The sequence below is a fragment of the Anser brachyrhynchus genome (genome assembly GCF_964034855.1).
Source record: "Anser brachyrhynchus genome assembly, chromosome: 2".
NCBI classification, from domain to species: Eukaryota; Metazoa; Chordata; class Aves; order Anseriformes; family Anatidae; genus Anser; species Anser brachyrhynchus.
Genome location: NC_137695.1, coordinates 153,442,758 through 153,465,986, shown reverse-complemented (window position 1 = coordinate 153,465,986; position 23,229 = coordinate 153,442,758). Strand labels below are relative to the sequence as shown.

The 23,229-nt window shown below is 40.8% G+C and overlaps 1 protein-coding gene across 3 annotated transcripts in view; it reads right to left on the bottom strand.

Annotated features, from left to right (window-relative positions):
- The window catches only part of CCN4 (cellular communication network factor 4), a 36,645-nt gene that overhangs the window by 2,344 nt on the left and 11,072 nt on the right, over positions 1-23,229 (bottom strand). For 2 of the 3 annotated variants that reach the window (XM_080580714.1, XM_080580713.1), the window contains exons 2-3: positions 3,579-3,858; positions 568-825 (exon numbers count right to left, since the gene is read on the bottom strand). In XM_080580714.1, coding sequence (XP_080436840.1) covers positions 568-825; positions 3,579-3,858 — 538 coding nt within the window. Of the gene's footprint in view, positions 1-567; positions 826-3,578; positions 3,859-22,319; positions 22,485-23,229 lie in introns of those variants that run through there. The other variant, XM_080580715.1, reaches the window with a different exon arrangement.

Below are 23,229 nucleotides of genomic sequence, written 5' to 3'. Positions count from 1 at the left end.
ATAACATATGACACGTAACACAGGTAGTTTAATAATGATGTCAGTCCAGTTGAACATAATTGCTAAAAAGCAATACAAACACAAAGACAATTTAGCCTAATTTTAAAATTGTCAGTGAAACTTCTGCTACAATAACTGTTTGCAAGGTGTGTCTGAGTTTGGGATTATTAAGCTACAGGAGCTTTAAAATCATATGACTAGCACAAAACAGCCCAGACAGAAAGCCCCAGTGCCAAATTAAAAAGAGATAATTTTGCTTTTCAGAGGAACTACACTGATGAAAAACTGGTGAAGTAAAAAGGACTTGTCACATCTTAAAAGTATCAGCAGATGTGTGTTTCAGAGGGGCTTTTGTCACACAAGCATGTTTAATGCGTCTCATACTGCTGCACCACTGGTGTTTGCACCTTCTGTGCTTCACTACACTCTATATAAGAGTGTCTGTGCCTTGCTCACACAAAGACAAGACACTTGCCAAGTTTGACAGTGCAAGATGATGCTTTGGTTGCAGACACTGACTTCAGCTCCCTGATGGCCAAGGAGAGGTCCACCAAACTCCTGCCGTACCTGCAGAAGAGATGTGGCGTGGAGATGTCTTCCTGATTTTCTTGGAGTCATCGCAAACCCACTGCTCGCAGCACTTCCCCGCCATCTTAATCAGCTTTGGGTTTGGGCACCAGACAAGGGGAGGGCGTGAGTTTGTGCACATGGGAATGCAGCCCACAGCCCCATTAATGCATGTGCAGTTGTATTTGCAGTTAGGCTGAAATGTATCCCCATTATTATATCTGACTCCGTTGAGGACGCATCCTACACCGACAATCTCTGAAAGGAATGAAAATAAAAAAAAAAAAAGAGAGAGAGAAAAAGACACACAGAGCACCATTAAAATAATGCTGTCAACAAACAGTGTTAAAGTGTTTCTTTAGCAAGCTGCTCCCTGGGCTAATGGAGCCAACGTGGAGAAATGACAGTGCTGCAGTGATGTGTTCAGCATGACGCTGAGCCAAATGTGATCACGCCATCTAGGAAACTGTTTTGGTTCTGAATCACAGCAAAAATGAATCTTCTAATGCATCATGGAAAAAAAAAAAGAGTTAGAAAATAAAACGTTTCATGCATAAACATGATAATTTCATGGCACGCTGTTAGAAGTAGTTTGCAACAGGAGCAATCCAAGTAACTTAAACTGACATCGAGTGAAATTTGACATTTTTAGGGATGTATGAGAGGACTACATGCAGTTGCAAATATGTCATAGTTCTGTGTGACATTTGTAACCTTCAGAAGCAGCAGTAGGAGGACAGCCAAGGTAGCAAAGGAGCACCTCAATTGGCACAGACTGTATTTAGGTAACAAGAGCCCTACCACTTTATCATAAAACAGTTTCCTTAGAAAATGAAGAAAAACATAGTAATGCTATGAAAATTATTATTTGATGAATATTTGTAAATAAAAGCATGAAAGATCAAGCCTTTTCATTGCCCCTGAGAAGGAATCATATTGATCCAGGAAATAAGACAAAATTTGTATTAAAAAAAAAAAAACACTTTTTTTTTTTTTTAAAGTTATGAACAATGATTTTGGAATCAGTGGCAGGAATCTAATGGAATTCAAGCTTCAGTTTCTCGTTTGGTCACATGGAGGCAGTGTGCACGCACTGATCGGGTTGCTCAAGTTTTATGTCTGGTCGGAAATGGAGCTGCAGTGCAGTTGTGCTTCAAGGCCAGCACAAATTGAACTGCTGGATTAAAATCCGCAAAAGCTGCCTATTTTTATAATGAGCTGAATTAAAATATCAAACACAAAACCCTTCATTTGCACAAAATAATTAAAAATAGGCTTCTTGGAACTTGAAGTACAGATCCAGATCTCCAGTTTGTGCTCAGCTCCAGTATTGATAATGCTTCAGCCTTTGTATTGAAAAGCTGTCACTCGGTTCTGGAGCCAGAGCAGAGGGCTCAGTTATGCTTCTAGGTGCACACATGAATTATGACAGTTCAAGAAAATGCTGGATTTCCTGTTGATTTCCTATTTGTTACAAGCATACCCCTCCAGGATTGTGCTAGCTCAGCCTCCTGAAGGCCTCACACATCAAGATGTTCACCGTGAGAACATCCCCAAACGTAGACATAGGCGTAGTAGAATGCCTTCGTGCAGAATCACACTGAGTCTGCAGTAAATTAGGCAACAGGGGAGCACTTCAAAATTGCCATCCCCACGTGCACAAAGGCTACCTCCCCACCTGAATGTGTGTTCTGCACCCTGCTGTCTCTGCTTCCGGGCAGAGATAATCCAACAACATAAAGAGAGCTGTAGTGACTCCCAGCAGGTTCCTGTCTCATGTCTGGGCCATACTGCAACATGCCAGTCCACATACATTGTGTATTTCCCACAGTTTCACCCCATTTCGTTTCCTGACCCTGGTTTCTAGGTCTTTCAAGTTCTTTATTGTCCACAAATTATGTTGGTCCTGAAGTCCTGCATGCCTTGGATTCTCTAGAGCTAGAGTTTTTGGCATCCAGCTGCAAAGTAAATTCCTCAAAGCAGTTAGCTCCCAGCTCCCAGTACAGGAGTCCCACACTTGCCTTCAGTCCCCCTGCAGTCAGGGCAATATCTGGTGTACTCAGAATGGAATGATGCAGCCTGTATACAGCCCAGGGTATGGGAAAGAACATGTCAGCACATCCTGTCATCTGCATCCACCCACATGCTGAAAGCAAGGGGAAGACCACAACTTTCTGTGGCAGCCAGAGATAAGCAGCTTCACCTTCTAACGTAGCTTCTCGTGTCCCTCAGCTGTGCACACCACAAGACCCTTCACCATACAACCAAATATGTCATATATGGAGGTACATTGTCATGACAGTAAGGATGTGAACATGCATGGGATTGGGAAACCTTCCAGACCTCACTAGGGAGGCTGGGGATCAACTCTCCTACATCACAGTGCTGTTGCCACAAGCGTACCAAATGTCTGGGATGTACTGGAGGACTACAGATTATGAAATCCATCTAAGAAAGCAAACATAAAAGTAAGTAAACATGATGCAGCATGAAGGTCTTTAAAGAAGCCTAGGAAGGCTGTGGTAGCTTTGAGACAACATACAGTTTATTTTTTTGTTTTGTTTGTATCCTACAAAGTGTGCTCTTCTTCCTTTGAATCCACTATTGGGAATAAGCCATAAGACTCTCCTTAGTGGCATGCTTTTCATGTAGATGCCCATACTGCTTGTTGTTAAAGCCAGTTACACATCTATCCTTCCTACAGCCCCAGCCCACTACAGCACCTCCTCCTGTTACAGGAAATATAGAATAATCTACTTGCAGATCCAAAGACCTTCCAATGCTGGTTGCTCCTTGTTCTTGGCAACAGCTAACCCAAAGAGTAAGAATACAGATGCCATTTCTCATCCAGTCAACTGCCCTGAGAATGAAGACAGCTATAAGGACATGGAAGAAGAAGAGTGAAGGAGCTGACGAATTTGCAGTCAGGTATTTAATGAGATAAATTTCAGCTCAGACCAAGGGGAGCTGCCAAGGTATATCTAAGTCAAAAATATATGTACATCACTTACGTGCACATACTCCTATTTCGTACCTAGGTCTGTCTCCACTGTAGTCACAGTACAGGCCCCTGTGAAAATCACAGGTATCGGCCTCAGTGCAACTTTCTCCACGCTGCTTGGCACACGTCTTGCAGCAATCGCAGCCGTCTGTGACCAGGCTGACTCCTACCGAGCACCGAGGTGGGGACTTCGGACACTCGCACGGCCACTTACAGTACTGAGTCCGTGTGTAGGCCTCTGTCGTGGCAGGGACGGTGGGGGTCATGGTGGTGGATGTCTTGGCAATGGCCTACAAACAAAGAAACACAGCTTGGAAACTGTTCCAGAGAAAAGGGGGCTGTGAACCCTGTGGTGATCTGTCCTTAATAAAAATCCCATCGGATTCAAAGAGACTACAAGGAAACCAAAGAAAAAAATTCAAAAAGCCATTGCTTTTCTGTATAACCCTTCTGATACCAGCCAGGGGCAAATACTCTGCAGCTTGGACTGACATTCAAACCACATAGGCCCAGTTTGGTGGTATTCAGCCTTTTCCAGACCTCTGCTCTCTGAACAGAGGTCTCTTTCCCCGTAGGAACATAGGCACACATGTCAAGACCCCTCTGATACAGAAGAAGAAATTGTGATATGTGCAGTTTGTTTTACCCTGGTTGTTTGGCTCTGGCAGAGGGGTATGCCACTCTGTAGCTGTTGTTGCCTGTTCATTGGCAGATGGCTCTAGGGCCTCTTTCCAGCTCAAAGGCTTCCTCAGGCACCAGTAGTTGCCTTTTGAGTCACCAAGCAAGATAAAGGTCATGGTGTTGCAGTGTGAAAGCACATGAGATGAGGCCCTTTTATGGCCTCCTCCTCCTCAGGCTTATCCACATTTGTGCGTGTCTTGTATCCAAAACAAGGCATCCCATAAATCCATGAGGAGACAGGGAGAAGGCCTGTGAGCCCACCATCTCCACGTGCACCCACTCAGGACCCTCTGTGCTATGCAGATGATCACAGAATCACAGAATGTCTGAGGTTGGCAGGGACCTCTGAAGATCACCTAGTCCAACCCCCTTGCCGAGTAGGATTGCCTAGAGCACATTGCACAGGATGGCATCCAGGCTACTTTTGAGTATCTCCAGAGAAGGAGACTCCACAACCTCTCTGGGCAACCTGATCTGAAACCTGAAACCAATCCCCATCACGGACCTTGTTAGGATGGCTTCATCATTTTGTCTCTTCTTGCAATATCACTAATACCACAACTGACTTCTTACAATAACCCAGCCCTTCGACTTGAATAGGAACAAGGTTACAGAAAGGCGAGCAAACCTCTGAAATCAAAATCTGGCTAACTGGCTGTGAACATTTTGATGCACAAGGACACCCACCTCTATCTGAAAAATGTTTTGTTCATCTCCACACCTGTAATAAAACATGCATGCAGTTCAGCTCCCTGACAGATTCCCAGTGCTAAGCAATGAAGCTATACAATGTCTATAACAATTAAAAAAAAAAAAAAAAAAAAAAAAGACATGCATTTCCTCTAAGTACTGTGATGAACTTCCTTATCCATCCTTTGTAGCACCTAAACAACCACATACTAAGGTCGTCGTGAGGCTCTTAGGTCTTTCCTTTGTCTGTGATAGCTCTACAAAGTCTAACACTGTAATTCACATGATTTTGCCTTGGTCCACACAGCTAAGCAACTGAGATATTTCTACAGTGATTTACCACCTGCACCTTTTGGCACATTCTTTTGTTGTACATGGAGTCACTGTGGGCCATATAAGTTAGATGAGTGCAAATGAAGCTTTATAACTTTAGAGTTTCACCTGTTGGAAGTGCAAAAATTTTTACCATCATTGTGAGCATAGAAGAAAAAGTTTTATGGGAAGGATACTGCCAAAATTCCATTTTCTGATCTACATTTCCTCATCAAATTAGAAAAACAAAACCAAAAACTATAATATTAATGCAAAATATGAGAAGTTCTATAGTAAATTGAGGTATAAAAGGGATTTCATGTAATGAAATGCCACTCCAGGACACAGATTTAGGTCACTATTACTGAGAAAAAAAAAAAAAAAAAGAAAAAAAAAAGAGAGAGAGAGTTCTGGGGTATCTTAGCTCATAGGAAAACATACAGAGGGCAAAAGTTAATTACCTTATGCACTCTGCTTTCTGCATGATATTTAACAGCACCAGCCATGCTCATGATGCAGGGAGGGTGCAAGTCAAATCAGTAACAAAGCAAATATATGTCTTTTCTACCAGGATTACTGCAGAGAAAACCTGAACTGCACATGGGCATCAAGCAGAGCACTCTGCCTGGACCCATGTGGTCCAGAAACTCTTTCCAGTTCTAAGATTTGAGGGCTGCAAAGAATGAGTGTATAACGCGACAAAGTGCAGACAAGGAAAGTCAGAGTCTAGAAACTGCTAAGGTATTCTCATCTATTCCTGGCTAACGCATACTATACTATATATTCCCTAGTTCCCCAGTGTTTTGTCTTATTTACAGTTCCAGATGAATGAAAAAAAAAAAAAGTGTTTTTTTATGCTAGCTGTCCATGGAAAAAATACACCAACCAAAGGTTCTGTTGGGAAAAGCATCTTCAAGAATAACCATCCCACAGCCCAAAAGCCATCCATCCATCCATCCATCCGTTTGTCTGTCCGTCAGGATACCTCTGCACAGTTCTTTGACTGTCTTCTACAGCTTCTTTGCTAGCTGTCTCAGGTTTTATTAAAAATAAAAAAATAAATAAATAAAAATTCTAAACCTGCTACTGCTGCATTTGAAGTTGTATTTAAGCGTCTCAGTAATTAGTTATCTTTTATTTAGAACACTAAATTGTTAACACATTGCTAATTGCTGCCAAATAGGCAATGTGTTTGCTCTGGGCATCATTCCCAATTCCATTAAGGCCTCCAGAACTGGCCTTAAAGTTAGCTTAAACCACATTTAAACTCATGTTTAAACTAAAACATACCGATATAATTTACTTCCACTTTAAAGCTCCTTGATGTTGCCAAAGTTGTTAAAAGACGAACATTTAGATCAATGAAAAGCCTTGGCTCTTTAATAGTAGCATTTTTCATTCCACTCACAAAAATTTGAGTAGGTGCAATAATCTGTCACTTGAGAAGAGAGGCCTCTTCAAGTGCAATAAACCTATTTACTTTGTTGATGAGTAAAAAAGTGCTCAATAATCAAATCCAGATATACAGACAAAAGTCACACAAGTATTTAAATAGCCCATTGCCATGACCCAACCCCATAAGTAAATCCCTTCACAGTCCCTTGTTTCTATTGTTAATATGAGCAAGAAACAGTTCCCATCCTGTGAAGATATGAAAATGTCTGTGAATCAACACATGTAGCAAAGAGGAACCAGTAAGTCCTGACAGTCCAGTGATTATAGATAGTTTGTGAGGACTGAGACTGCATTCTTGCAAAGGTCTGGGTATCTGGGAGCCATTTGGTGGCTCATGATAAACAGGAATTAAAAGTAAATTATTTAACAGTCCTTCCACTATGGCTAAAGCCTGAGGTGACCAAGGAAGCTTTTCAAGGGTCCTTATAGCGACTTGTAGCTGTTGTGGCTGTTGGATATACTTAGATATCCAGTGGTGTTAGCTGAGTAAGCCATAGGAGGGAAACTTAGTGTAGGTTACATGAGCATCAGTGTGAATAGGTGTCAAAATAGGGTGACTCCCTTATTTTACAAATAGAGAAACCATGGAGAGATGGAAACAACATCCTGTCCTAGGCTCCATCACCACCAGATCTTCTTTGGAAAATGGTGTCCACCAGGTACCAGAACAAGTGTACAACATGCACAGCTTCAAGACCCTCTTCCTCTGCCTTCCGAAGTCCCTCAGAGCTTTGCTATAGAAGAGGCAATTGTGCAAATTTATAAAATTCTTGGCCTTTCCTCTTCTGTGTTCTGCTGTCACCACTGGGATATTTAAATCCCTTTGGAAAAGCCATCCAACACCACTACTACAGTATCTCAAAACATTTTGGAATACTATTACTTTTCTATTAATACATTGTAATGGTTCTCAGCAACAGCCATCCTTAGGAAGGAAAACAAACTAACAAACAAACAACAACAAAAAACAACAGCAACAACAACAACAAAAGTCACATATAAGTTAAGGTTTTGTGACTCACATCTTCAGTGTCATTATAATGCATAAGAGGACAATGGTTTTCTATGAAAATCAACATGAGAATGAAGAGAAAGTTCAACATGATAATAAAGGGAAACACCAACAAAACACAGTGCTGGGGATTTGACAAGTAAATTTTAAAATGTCAGAGAAAGTAAAAAAAGTGTCTACTGTGATTTTTTTTTCCAGATATTGGTAATTAACACATTTTCTACAATTACTCTTCGAGCTTGGAGTCTGCAGATTTATGGTGTATTTATGCTCCTGATTTGTGCTGGACAAGTTCCCAAATTACTTTCTTTGTACATCTACAGATAATATTTCGGTAGCAACAATTCCCTGCAAATTTCTGTGTTCACATTCAAGAGGACAGAAGGAGAAAATAAAAAATGACTGACTGCCTGACATAGCCACAAAATCAGTATTTTTAGTAGCCATGAGTTTTATTACATAAGTCTTTGGGATATTAAATGAATAGCAGCATTTTTACAGCAAGTTCTGCCTACTAGTAAGGTATATTTTTAATTTGTTGGAAAATACAATAATTGTAAGTTTCTTTTAGTTTTGAAAACTGGGAAGACCAAGTTACAGTGTTGAACTTAGTGTACACACTCCAAATTGCAAGCCAGCCAGAGATACAGCACCACTCTTACATAATGCATGAGGAAATCTCAAGCTCTGTTTTTAAGCATTACAGCCCTACATGCATTGCAATATATTCCTTCCCTTCCAGTTCATTAAGGTGTTTAAAAATACATTTCTGTGTATTCATTTCACTGTTTCAGTACTGTAAGATCTTACTCTTAAAACCTTTTTTTTTTTTTTTTTCTTCCCCCCCCCCCCCCCTTCCCCCCAGGTATTTTTCTCATCAAGTTGAGGAGGCAAAAGATATGCATGTTCTTCTCCTCTGCTTTACCGATGGAAAAAAAAACTCAAAAGGATGGTGATTTCTAAATCCATTTCGCCTGGCTACTGGAATTGCAGGAGAAAGGGTTATGAGAAGATGGCCTGCAGAGCTCTGCTCAAACTATGCTGTGTTCTCCTTGATAGTAATTTGCTCTAAAAGGACTCTTGAGCCAATCCTTAGCTGCAAAAGTATGAGCTGTGGTTTTCAGGACACATACTGTTGAGTGGACTCCTTTTAATTTCTGACAGTAAACACTTTAAATGAGTATTTTTAAGCTACGTTTCTGATGCTGCCTTTCTGGGTGCATGCCAGATATTGTTGATGGAGGGATAAATGCAATCTGGATTATTTCCTGTCCTCCATCTCTGACTCATTTATAAATAACAGTTGGTGAGAAAACCTTTATTAAATATCCTCCTTACTACAAAAAGGAGATTATGTGTTCAAATCAGCTGATTTGCAGACTGACCCAAACAGCCTTAACAGTGGGAGATCGTTCAGCAAGGCCTGCTAGCAGCCGCTAATCACTCTTTAGAAATGCCTCTAATTTTTGCAGATTGACTGTCCTAAATCTGGACACGGTGGTTAATTACAAACAAATAAATAAAATTTAAGTGGACACCTAGGGATGCACTTCCAGGAAAACGGTTGTAAATTTGTGCTCTTCCTCTGCCAGGCGATGCATCTGCTTTCTCCTGGTTACATTTATTGGCTGAACTATTTAGCCAGCCCAAGTAGATCTACACCTGTAGAGCAAACTCCAATACCATGTAACTCCAAATGTTCTCAAAAACAAAAATAATTTTAAAAAGCAGCCCAGGAAGTTCCCACTTACATTGACAGAGTTGCAAAGAACTTAATACCAACCTGATGCAGTGCTGTTCCCAAGGGAACTCAGGGATTGGAGCTTAATAATGAAGTTAAAATGAAAGAAAAAATGAAATATAAACAATGTATTGAATGAAGCCACATAACTTTCCATGTCTCCGTGTCATCTCTGGGCAAGCACATAGATTGCTTAGTGTAATCCCAGTAGAAAAAAAGAGTTTAACAACTCAGTGCATAATCCTGTCTTTTCACCTGCTTTAACCACATCTAAGGTCTAGATTTATCTTTCCAGTCTACGGTCAAAAAGGGAGAAGTGTTGTGTGGATATCTGAATGGGGGGCACAACCCCAGAGACAGGGAAGTACTTTATCAGCCTCTCTGAAACAAAGCTGTGAAACTCAGGCCTTCAGACACTGCAAACCAAAGCATTTTCACCCCATCCACAGAAAATGTGAATGCCCACTGTGCAACCACTCAAGAGAAGAGGCAAGTTTGCATTAACCTTGACAGAAAGGTAAGAGCACTGTTGAGGGTCCAATCTAAAAGCCTTGAGAATCTTGCTGCTCTCAAACATATGAAGAGCAAAATTTTGTAATATTTTTTCTGTCCAAATTAATTTTCCCCAAAATTACAAGACACTTTCCTGTTGAAAAAAATACTCCTAAGTCCAGTTAAGGTAAAGAAAAGCAAAGGCACAGAGGGACAAAGAAAAGGGATAGCTTTTATTTCTCTGTACGATAGGTAACATAGAATCATAGAAAGGCTCAGGTTGAAAGGGACCTTAAAGATCATCTAACTCGAACCCCCCTGCTATAGACAGGGATGCCACCCACTAGATCAGGTTGGCCAAGGCCCCATCCAGCCTAGTCTTGAACACCTCCAGGGATGGGGCATCCAGAGCTTCTCTGGGCAACCTGTTCCAGTGCCTCACTGCCCTTACAGTGAAAAGTTTCTTCCTAATGTCTAATTTAAATCTATCCTCTTTTAGTTTAAGACCATCGTCTCTTGTCCTATCATTATCTACCTGCGTAAAGAGTCCCTCTCCACCCTTTTTATAAGACCCCTTCAAGTATTAAAATGTTGCAAGGTCTCCCTTATCCATTAAAATGTTAACGAGGTCTCCCCAGAGCCTTCTCTTCTCCAGGCTGAACACGCCCAGCTCTCTCAGCCTTTCTTCATAGGAGAGTTGTTCCAGCCCTCTGACCATCTTTGTAGCCCTCCTCTGGACCAACTCTAACAGATCCACACCTTCCTTGTGCTGGAGGCCCCAAACCCAGATGCAGTGCTCCAGGGTTGTACTCAGGAGGGAAGAGTAGAAGAGGACAATCACCTCCCTCGACCTGCTGGTCACATCTTTTTTGATTCAGCCCAGGACAGAATTGGCATTCTGGGCTAACATAAGAAAAATAATCTAAAAGGACAAACTGTTTGTGGTGTTTACACTGTAAAAGTTTTTTCTGGTACTTAGATCCCATTGCTACAGCAAAGGCACCAGTTTATGGAAACAACTGGTTATCTTGTCATGAAAATCAACTGATTTCTAAATATTACACGATTTCCACACAAATGACATTACATCTGTCTACAGTCCTCTAAATGCCCTGAGATATAAATGAGAAGGGGAAAGAACAGGATATATCTGGAATTTGTGACTGTACATGTAAGACAGAGAAGCAGGCATGCCAAGGAAGGAATATTTTGAAGGCTAATGAGTTCCAAGGGACTGCAAGATAGATGCTGGGAGCAAGGAAATAACGTAGGACAACAGGAATTTAGGCGCAGCTCAATAGAGTTTGTATCTCACTATACATTGCTGGGGTGTGATAGCAGGAGCATTGTTCAATATAAGGTCAAGTTCTGAGTCTCTGATGGGCATTAGTAATGAAAAGCTTACATCAGTGGGCTTAAACCAGGCCATCAAGGTGGAAGTTTGTTTTTTGGTCTTGCCCACTTCGAACTTTGGAATTAATATTGCTGAATATTTGCATTATTATCACACACAAGACAGATGGGTTGACAAAGAGTCAGTTCTAACAGCAAGATCAGTAGTAATCACAGTACTATCAGGCCTTCCTCACTTTTATGTTCTTGCTGCAAATCTCACAGTCCCCGTGAATTCTCAGAAACTCTATTACAATACTAGTGACAAGTGAGCTAGCATTAGGACAGAGATATAAGTCAGATTCTGCAGGACATGTAATGGTAAGTGGAAAATATGATTACTGGGGTCTCAGCTTCCATAGAGCAGACATGAGTTTCTAGATACATTATTAAAATTGATCCCAGACATGAAATCTCCATAACATATTGTAAAATAAGACTCTGAACCCAGAAAATGTACAAAATAGTTTTATAGATGTCAAGTGCCACTCAGATTTATCCTTCCTGTGCACTGTAGGTGGAGAAGAAAGGAACATTCTGCATGAAGCATAACATTCAATATCTTAAGAAAATAAAAAATCCACAGTGAGTCAACTGTTAATATTTCTAGAATCTGAGAGTGATGAAAAATCAACTTCCCATAACATTATTTCATAAAATATATTTGTGGGAAGAATGTAGGCAGATGTTTGGAATAGCCTTTTTTAACTTAGTTTAGACAATTGCAGAGTAAAGATTACATATATTCACTGTTTTGCCAAAATATTGCTTATACTGGCAAACTCAGTGTGGTCTTTCATTTTCTTCACTTTTTTTTTTTTTTTTTTTCATGGAGTGTTTAGAACAAAAGAACTTCCCTGTTAGAAAGTGACCTGATGATGTTTCATAAGTGTTCTTCTAGTTAGAGTAACACTTTCTAAGAGTACAGTGACCTAAAAATATTTGGACATCCTTAAGAAATTGACACTGCCACTACATACTCCACTAATTAGGATATTAAACAACATATTTTCTGTGTTCTGAGAACATTTCAAAGTCTTGTGCTGCACATGTTCCATCTGTGCAGCTAATGAGCTCATCTGGTAAAAACAGATTGAACTAGAGTTAGAAAACCATCAGAGAACATCTGGAGAAGCAACAGAGTAGAGTCTCCAGAAGGGATGAATAGACAGACTTAAATTTTTGGAAAGTAGAGTGCAGGAAAAAAAAAAAAAAAAAAAGAGAGAGAGAGGGAGAGAGAGAGAGAGAGATTGCATTTGGATCATCCAAGGTCATAAGGTTACAAATAACCCTAAAACTGTACAGAACAAGATGTTGACATATGAGTCATGGGTTGGGTGACAAAAGCAGTATCGTAGGTCCAGCTCCCAAATAAGATCATACTTCTTTGGCGTTTTACTTTGCAGTTACCCATGTTCTGCATTTGCTTATCTCGTACTTTTCAGTCATGACCTTGAAATCAAAGGGAAGATGCATTCTGTCCTCTAACTCTTACACTCTGTCCCAAGATGGACAAAAAGCAAAGTAAAACAAAGACTCTCCTTCCCCTCCCCTATTTCAAGCATAGTGCAAAAGATTTGGTGGCATTTTTCCAAATCATATTGGTTTTCATAATTATTCTATTCAAAATAGAAGTCTGCATTTTTAAATATCAGCAGTTTTCTACCAATATTTCCAATGGAGAACATCTTGACTTAAAACAACTTTTCATTTCAAAATTTCATCGTTATTTAAATTCTTAAATCTGTAACATTTTTCTTGACCTAATATATGCACTTTCCTTGAGCTGCTGATGAACTGATGAAGCTATGCATCCCTACTTTCTTTAAATAGAAATTTTCCTCTCAGGTCAAGCTTCCACTGCTGTCTCCCCTTAGATTTGGCTTTCCAAGTTGATCTTTTGTTCTTTTCAACTTTCAAAGTGTTTTTCTCCTTTAAATACATACTAAGGGCTAGAAACTTCTGCAAAGCTTTTGACACTGTCCCCCTTGGTATACTTGTCCCTAAATTGGAGACGCTTGGATTTGACAGGTGGACCACTCAGTTGGTAAGGAATTGGCTGGATGATTGCATTCAAAGTGTTGCAGTCTACGGCTCAATGTCCAAGTGGAGATCAGTAACGAGTGGTGTTCCTCAGGGGTCAGGATTGGGACCAGCACTATTTTACATCTTTGTCAGTGACATGAACAGTGAAATTGAATGCAGCCTCAGAAAGTTTGACAATGAAGCCAGGAGGAAGATGCTGAGGGAGCTGGGCTTCTGTAGTCTGGAAAAGAGACTAAATAGTATCGGCCCACAGCTACTTGAAGTTGAGATAAAAATGTCTGAGACAAATTCTTCTCAGTGGTAACAGAGGACATACAAATGGGCAGCAGCCACAAACCACAGTCAGGGAGGTTTAGTCTGAATACCAGGAGGGCAACTTCACAAGGAGATAAGTGCAACTCCGGGTCATTCTGAGTGTCTGAATTCTCCATCCTTGCTTGTTGGACTAGAGACCTCCAGAGGGCACTGACAACCAGTGTTTCTGGGAATGTATGACTGCATACCTTGTCAAAACCAAGCGTGGAATATGCCCATAAACCCAAACAACCAACAAGATATCTTCACCAGTTCAGTTCTGCATTTAGCCAAATAAAGTCTGGATCTGGCACAGATAAATAAATAAATAAATCCCTTTTTGTTATACAATGTATTTAATGCAGAATAAAAAAAAAGATTCCTATTTTGTAGATCCATCTCCTCTTATATCATGAGCACAGCCAAAAATGCTATTTGGCAGCTAATTATTTTATCTGATAACAGGAAACCTTCCATACGTCTGGTTTTATAGCAGGAGGACTTCAAGACAATAGAGAGAAAGAGAAGCTGCTACTACTGCTTTAATGGCCCCTTTGGAACACATGGCATGTGCAGATTCATCCAAAAAACCATAACTGCCATTTAATGTAATGTCATATCATTATATCAAAGCCACCTCAAGACTTTCAGTGAAAGATGAGCAGTAAGACTGCATTGCTAAATCCTTGTGGTTAAGTAAAAAACAGATGGAGTCTACAAGTTGTCTGAATAAACAGCAGCATTTCCAGGCAGAGTCTCACAGTGAAAGGATATTTTGTCTCCAAGAATGGCATATTCTGGCAGCTCTAGCTCATAGTATTTGATGAAATCTGTTGATTTCTGATGAAATTTCTGATGAAATCAGAAAATGAAGATGAAAGAAATCTGGGTCAGTAGCATTCTTAGGACCAACAGAAGATGCCAAGCTTTTGTACACTCTAGAAGGACCTGAAGCTATTTCCAATTGCAGAACAGAATCATCCAGCTTGAAATGTCTTATCTTGCCCTTTTCCAGGAAAAATCGTGGCAAGAATCTTTTGTAGCATCTGAAGTGAATTAGCTCAGTGTGTGCAGAGAGATCAGTAAGGCAGCATTAGTAGGTTTGAAGCAAGGGCATCCGTAACAATGTCTGTCACAGCCTGATCATCTGAGCTGGGTATAGTCTGATCATACTCCTGAGAAGAAAGAAGCATTTCTTGGCCAAGACAACATCCCATTAAAACCTAACAGAATGGGAACAAGGGATTAGGGGAAGGATGAGAGATGCAGAACCTCCCTTACATACCCTGGAAACCTCTCTGACCCTTGTTCAGCATGTATAATGATATCGCTATACTAGGAGGTCTCGTGATACATTCACATCTGTATTGTGAAATGTTCAGCTGAGATCACCCACCATGAGATCCCCTGAGAATAAACAGATACTTCCAGACACCAGGGACTGATGCTTATCGCACTGAACTTCCTATACCCAGGAACATCTGTGCAAGAATCTATGAAATCATCAGTGCTCATTGCTTGCAGGTAGAAATGAGTACATGGCTTATCAGAAAATGGAAAAACAAGTTCCTGTGATTGCTACAGATGATATGAGGTTACTGGCAAGTATAAGGATTTAGCTTTCTTTTATAAGGCTATGGCAGAGTAAAGCAACCTTAATCTCTGTGTAAAGAGCTTTAATGAAAAACTGACTCTTCTTTTAAAAACTGGGCTTATTAGGTAAATGGTTTTGATTACACTAATTTGGACATATATAAGGAAGACTGAAGAAATGTCAAGAGCTGCAACTCTCCCTAGCAGTGACTGCACACAGTGTGCAAAGACTGACAGAAGATTCAGGGCGATAAAGGAAGTATTTATGGTATTAAAAACGTATTTAGCTAGGAACAGCAGCATTTAAATTAAGGGATGGAAACAGGAGTTGAAGATGATGGGATGCGTCCAGACCACAAGAGGTTGGCCTTATGTTCTAAACAGGTGCCAGGCATCTGGAAGTCTCTGAAAACAGAACTATAGGTGTGCTAAGATGTGTGCTCAGGGGCAAAAAAGACTCACATTATCAGGAGATAAATCACAAACAGCAACTGCCATGTAAAGACATATGAAATGGTTAATAGAGTGGGGGGAGTTTGGCTGTGAACACAAAATAACAAGAGTGCCCATGTTGTCACAAAGAGGGAAAGGGAACTGAATAACTTCTACAGCCTCTGCTGACAACCCTTCAGACTCTCCTGGCACCTCATTACATTGGCAGTGGGCATAGCCAATGCTACTTCCAACAGTCAAATTTTCTGTCTTCATCATAAATCTAAGTCCTCTCCACCTACTGCAAAATCCTAGAAAGCATTCCCGTTACATTTCTCTGAGTGCTATAAAATGTTTCACACAAATAGACATATATCCAAGTAATCCACTTCAGGTTCAGGGATCTGAAAGAAAGTGTACAACAGTGCACAGCACAGAGCAGATGCTGCTTTTAATAAATTCCTCAAGGAAATGAAGTATTGAATTCCCTGAGGATGCATTATCTTCCTAATTGTTTTCATCCTGAAGCTGATATCAAGCCTTTAGCTATATTACGGGCTACCAATGTCAAACAGCTGCCTCTTAAAATCTCCCTCAATGGATTTAATTAGGCATTTTGTCACTGTGTTTTAGAATGTGCCAAAAAGGAACTCTAAAAGGAACTCTGAAGACCTTTGCTACAGTGATGCCTGATGTTTACAGGAGGAGCAAGCAGCAGAATGTGAAGCACACACTTCTGAGCATTTCTTCTGCTGACTTAAAAAGTAAATATCTACAGAACAATAACAATAACAACAAAAGACTAAAGACCTTTAAATAAAAACAGAAAAATCAATAGAAATGTAGCTGCCAGCACTGGATGAGGTAACATGCACAGATCCACTCAGAGCAGAGCTGCAAGGGAGTCTGTGCACACGTACACCAGGTAGACATCAAACCAAAACCATGACAACCCACAGGCTAGAGAAATGATGAAATGCTGTATGCTCATATTAGAGGTTAAAGAGAGACTGTCATAAACAACCTTGCCAAATTAATGGTGAAATCTTTTAGCAGGAGTGCAGTGATCAGCTAAAGACCTCCTTCTCAAAAGCTTTGCTGATCTTATATGCCCTAAATCCCTGGAACAAGCCCAGTCTAAGAGAATTTACTGGCTCCACGTGTGGAGCAGAGACATTACTTGCCAAAACATGTGTACAAAGACCCTTCACACAGATGATATTAGAGATCATGAAGACTAATGCTACAAGGATGAAAGAAACCAGTAAACAAATCTGGAACTTGTTAACTTTTCTAGATGATAGTCAAGACCCTGAAGTAGATTGAAGTATGGGTTTTATAAGCAGAAGGGAGAAACTGCAAATTGAGTACACTCAACCTATTCATCGTAACACTCCTGTGCCCATTTTTTATCATCTGTTACACGAGACAATAGCCTACCCAAATAGTTTATGGTCTACCAAAAACACTGGTGGAATGAAGCATCCTATTTCTTTAGCATCTGGGAAAGTGAAATTATAGATATTCTCACCCAGTTCCTCAGGTCAGTCTGAGTGCTAGGTGGGTGTGCAATGCTGTATGGTACCTGAGCCTAGGGGAGGTACACAAGGACATTGGGAGTCTACATAACTGAATGCCTCCTATTATGAAAATAACACTGGCATCAGTCTGGTAAAAATCTGCTCTTCAGGAGAGATAACCTATCTGGGAAGCATATCAGAAATCACACTCATCATTGTTTTCAGTCAAAACCCAAAATAATGAAACAATTCTTAACAGGGCATCTACTAAGACAAAGGTTTACTAGCAGGGAAAAACATTAAATACTTTAGTATAGAATCATAGAAGGGTTTGGATTGGAAGGGATCTTAAAAATCACCTATTTCCAACCTCCCTGCCGTGGGCAGAGACACCTCCCACCAGACCAGGTTGTCCAAAGCCCCATCCAGCCTGGCCTTGAGCACCTCCAGGGGTGGAGTACCCACAGCTTCTCTGGGCAGACTGTGCCAGGGCCTCACCACCCTCTGAGTGAAGAATTTCTTCCTAATATCTAACCTAAATCTACCTTCTTTTAGTTTAAAGCCATTCCTTCTTGTCCTATCACTACACCCCCTGACAAAGAGTCCCTTCTGAGCTTTTCTGTAGGCCCCCTTTAGGCACTGGAAGGCTGCTGTAAGGTCTCCCCGGAACCTTCTCTTCTTCAGGCTGAACAACCCCAACTCCCTCAGCCTGTTTTTATAGGAGAGGTGCTCCAGCCCCCTGATCATCTTAATGACCCTCCTCTGGACTTGTTCTAATACTTCCATATCCTTCTTGTGCTGGAGGCCCCAGATCTGGATACTGTACTGCAGGTGGGGTCTCATGAGAGTGGAGTAGAGTGGGAGAATCACCTTCCTCATGTTGCTAGCTACACTCCTTTTCACAGAATTGTATCACAGAATTGTAGGGACTGGAAGGGACCTCGAAAGATCATCGGGTCCAAACCCCCTTTTGATGCAGCCCAGGATATACAGTTGGCTTTGTGGTCTGCAAGCACACGTTGCTGTCTTATATTCTTTTTTTCATCCACCCATACCTCCGTATTATTATTCATTTTTTGAATGCTGCTATTAACTTAATCTGATCTACAGGCTCAAACAACAATCAATCTAACCTCCACATATTTATTAAGAAAGAAACAATGTTGTTTTCAAGACAAGTCCATCAGGAGGGCAAAGCTTTGGCATGAGTAACAATATGAGCGTCAATTCATCCCATTAAAGGCACAAAAATAAACTTTTTCTTTCTGCGTGAGTGTAGAAGTTACTCAATTTTTAGAAAACCAAGAGGGTATCTGACCAGCTTTCTCTCAGAAAAGGCCAGAAAGAAACAAGCCCTCTCACAAGACACATGCAGTTCTGTTTATCTATGAACATAGCTGGAGAGCGAAGGCGAGTGGGAGGAAATCAGATTTGACTGTGACCTAGAGCTGCTAATACAATAAGACATGGATACAAATAAGATTACTACAATGGGCCAATATAAGCAACTAGCTTTTAAGAGCAGTTGCTTCAGAGAAGGGAGGTTCCTTTCTAATGCAGACCACATAGCCACTCAGTTATTGCACATGGATGTATCTTGTTTGGTTCTTGTTGTCATTGCAAAGGATAACTGGCAGTCAGGACAGCATGACTAAAATATGAATGCTTTAAAAGAATATCAACACTAATGAAAGTCAGATGATTTACACAGGAAAGTTAATTTAGAGCTAGTCAGAAAATAAAAAACACCGAGAATCAAGTGCATATACACAACGGCTCCAGAATTGTCCCTGCACAACTCAGCAGCTTATTGTTCTGTGTTGTAAAAGACTGTAGAGCTGGTCAGAAGCAGCTAACATATTTGTGTGACACTCACTCTTGCACTGGTGAGATTATGTGTAAAAGGTCCCACTCTCCTTGGCTTCTTTGCGCAATTAGCAGCACTCTCAGCTACAGAATGTGAACCCCAGGCCTCTTTCCTGAGGGCAGAGGAGGAGACCATTGCAGTGACTACACAAGAGACTTGATAGCTGCTCTAGGCAAAATGCCTTACTTCAGGGCAGCTCAGGCTAGAGAAAGTGAACTCTAGATTGAAGGAGTAGGGCACAACTTCTCTATTTGAACTCATCTTTCAACCTCTCTGTGTCTGAAGAACAGGGGTGGCAGAACTTCTTTGGCTATAAGAAACAAACTCTGAAGGTTGTGAGCCACCCAGACCATGAAGGAACACACAGCTGCCATCAAACCAGATCACAACCAGAGAGTAAGGTCAAGGGAGATCCTAAGAGAGTTCCTCTATGAAGATGTCGGTGTTAATAGGAAGAGAAATGAAAGCCAGAGCTGCTAAAGGGGCTTTACACCTGTTATCAGGCCTAAACCAATTTTGGTTGTGTGTCTGGGAAGAACAAATCTATATCAACTCACCCACAGAAAGATCAGGAGTTGGTAAATATTTGCTGAATGTGACTTACAGAGGTTTGGTGGATTTCGTGTGCAGGGGGCAGCGTCTCAAACCCATTCATTTTAGCAAAAAGACAAGGTTTCAAGGTGAACCATTTTGTTCACTTGAGATGAATGACTATGTCATATCCAGCATGTTCCTCAACCCGGGTATACTTGCAGCCCACACCAGTTACAGAAAGGGTTTGCTCAGGTGGCTACAACAGGATTCAGCCAAGTCACCACCAACAAGTGGGATACCACTGATGTCATCAATTGAAGTACCCATTGCAACAAAAGAAGGAAAACAGAGACAGGTGTGATCTTGTTCTGATCTGAAGGGCTGAAATACCCTTATTATGTATTCTCTCCCAAGATGAAGTCCAACACACACTTTCTCAAAATGTACAGGCAAAATTCTCTTTATTAGGCTTGGTATCTTGGTTTTCGCCCATTTCCAGGGAATTTATTTATTGATTTATAATTACTTTAAAATAAAATAAAAAGTTGTAACTACTTTCCCCTTCACGAACACAACACCAGAAAGTGGGGGTTGCAAGGGAGAGAAGTGTTTTCACCAAAAGCAAGAGGAAATCCTGTTCTTTCTGAATAAAGTGTTAAACCACAACAGGATGTGAAATGTGTGGGACGTGTGAAGAAAAGAAAAAGCAAAAAAAGGCTGCCCTGGATAGCGAATAGAGGGGAAATTTGCTTTAAGGAGAGAATCCAGAGATGCTGAAGCAACACAACCACAAGATTTGAAGAGTTAAACTGTTCTCTGTTTACTGAACCATTGAGTAGGAAACATGCAGCTGAATCAACAGGAAAGTGGAACATGGAGTCAAAAGTGCATTTTTTAACTTGTCCTTTTCTTCCCTAAATCTACCAAGAATATTAACAGTTGAGATTTAATAACAAAAAGAAAGACTTCAACTGCATATGTTCTGCAGCAACAAAGTGGAGAGCCTGCTCCAGTGTGCTGGCAGCTGGACAGTGCTTATCAGCAAGAGCATCCACTTCCCAGGCCACAGCCAAGAAATAAAGCCTATTCAAGGTTTAAGAAAGCTCACATGATGGCAATTTACTGTCTGGAGGATGACTGCCAGGCCCCGAGGTTGACCTGAGGCAGAAGCAGCCAAAGCTGCCTGGACTAGACCTCCCACGACTATCCATCTCTCAGCATACACCCCCACATTCTGCCTGGTCTCCCCTCTCCCCTAGTCTCCTAAGCTAATAACACTAGAATGTTATAATTTTGATTTCCATTTTTCAGCCAAGCTCGTAGCCTCAGAGGAGTGTACAAGTCTCATCATTTTGCATTTGGATTCAGATGCGCAGTAAAGAAAAACAGAGAGATACTGAAATTTTAATGTGGATCCAGTCTCAGGTTCTTGACCCTACACAGAGTTCCCATTAGCTTTCCAGGAAAACAGTTGAAACTAGTATTTTGATTGTAACACAAAAGGTTTAGATTTTTTGTGGGTTTTTGGTTTGGTTCCACCCCCCCCCCATTACTTTTACAGAAACTATCAGTTAATGTCCTGTGCAAGCCTGAGAAGACGTTCATTGTCTGAAAGTCCTCTACATCATCAACAGGATTAAAAAATGCAAGAAGCACATTTGGCTTTTTCAAAAAATGAGCGAAAAAGGTATGAGTTTTGTCACTCACATGGTATTTGGGGTATCCTTCCTACTCGGCCTCTTTTATTGAGACAAAAACAAACAAACAAACAAACAAAACACAAACACACAGGCAAGTGAACATTTTACAAAGTCTAATGCAAAATGAGAAGGAACAATATTTTTTCCCACTAAATACATTCACTTTTTTTTATGCCTTTGACTAATAGTTTTAAGCCTGCTACAAACTGCACTTTGGTTAAGAGCTGACCCTTGGGGACCAGGGTCTCATACCCCATATTTAGAGAGCCCACAACCATTAACTCTCCAAAACAGAAGGGAACAGATGCTGCTTGCTTTTTTAGTGGCACTTCAGTAAAGGATGACTGGGCTTTAAGCTAACTTTGCTACATTTTTGTCTTACGTTTTGTCTTTAAGAGTGATTTAGATCCATATCTGTTTTTTTTTTTTTTTTTTTTTTTTTTTTTTTTTTTCCCTATACGATTACCCTATTCAGGGTAAATATTGATCTATCATTTCATCCAGTAGACCTTAATAGCATCAGATAAATGCTATAGGTATCAGTTTGGCAACAGATGAATGAAAATGATAAGGAATGTACAACACTGTAGTTTTAATAGGGTTAAAAGGAAATAATATGACCAGAAAAAATTTCAGAGATGAAAGGACTTTAAAAAGCACTGGGGCTTTCCACAGGCATAGTCTGAAAAGCCAGGGAAACTGTTAGGAAGCAGCGGGTACATTCGTAACATTGAGATCATTCAGAATGATTATTATTAAAATACCTCATATATATTTACTTGATATGAATAAGGAGATAATAAAATAATGTTTTTGTTCCAAAACAGTGCTTCTTCAGCATGGAATGGGGGTTCACGCAGAAGTTCCCATCCGCAGATGTACTGAGATCTTCTTTGCAACTCTGAATTTAAGAGAAGCTTCTTTTTAATAGTTTGGCTGCTTGATAGCATTCCTTAAAGAAAACCTTGATTTCAGTTCCAAAATATTCACCTTGGTGTTCTCTCACAGTCATCAAGTTTCCTTGCCCTCTGCACTCTTGCCATGGACAGTTTCTCTACTTCTTGTCTGTTTTGGCCCAGATTTCCACAGAGCTCCACATTTAAAATCCTGCAGACCTGGCAAGGGAAGGATTCTCCTTCCTTTGGCTCCTACCTCATGGCTAGGAGCACAATTGAAACACTGAAAATGAGCATGGCTTGGCCCAGAGCATTTGGCATATGAGACTTGCAGAAAGCTTGTAACACCCTTATGTAAGTTTGCAGGACCTTTGCATTGCAGCACACTTTTGCAGCAGGCATTTGCCCATTTCATGGTGTTACCTTTATCAGAAGGATGCCACCTGTCTTGTCTTGGTTCTACTGCCTTGGCCATCCCTGTGCTGTAGCAGTGGGAAGCAGTGTGCCCTCCATACTGACCAGATAACAACGTGGGGGCCTTTTACATGCTTTTTGAGTGCCTGTAGCAGTGGCTGAGCAGAGAATTGAGGCTGGGGAGCCCACAGGATTTCAGGGAGCAATAGCAAAGTCTGGCTTGGAGATAAGACATAAGTCCACTATGAGAGGCTTGATGGCCAGGCTAATCCAAAAAACTTTAAAGGGGTACTTGTTTTTTTGTTTTGTTTTGTTTTGTTTTGTTTTTTTAGCAAGAACCGCAATAGGACAGCAGTCAGTAGAGCAATGGCTACAAACATCTTGTCCATGTGCTATGAAAAAGGAGGACGGGGTGGTGAGGGGAACAGGCTGTTCCTGAAGAGCTGGCTCAGAAACAGCAAAAGGAGCAAACAGGCAATGGGGAGGAGGGAGGCATGGGAGAGGACAGAGCCAGCTCTGAAATCAGCCTGGGCTTTGCATGACAAACACTATTCCAGACACATTTGAAGGTCAGATCCTGTTTTAATACG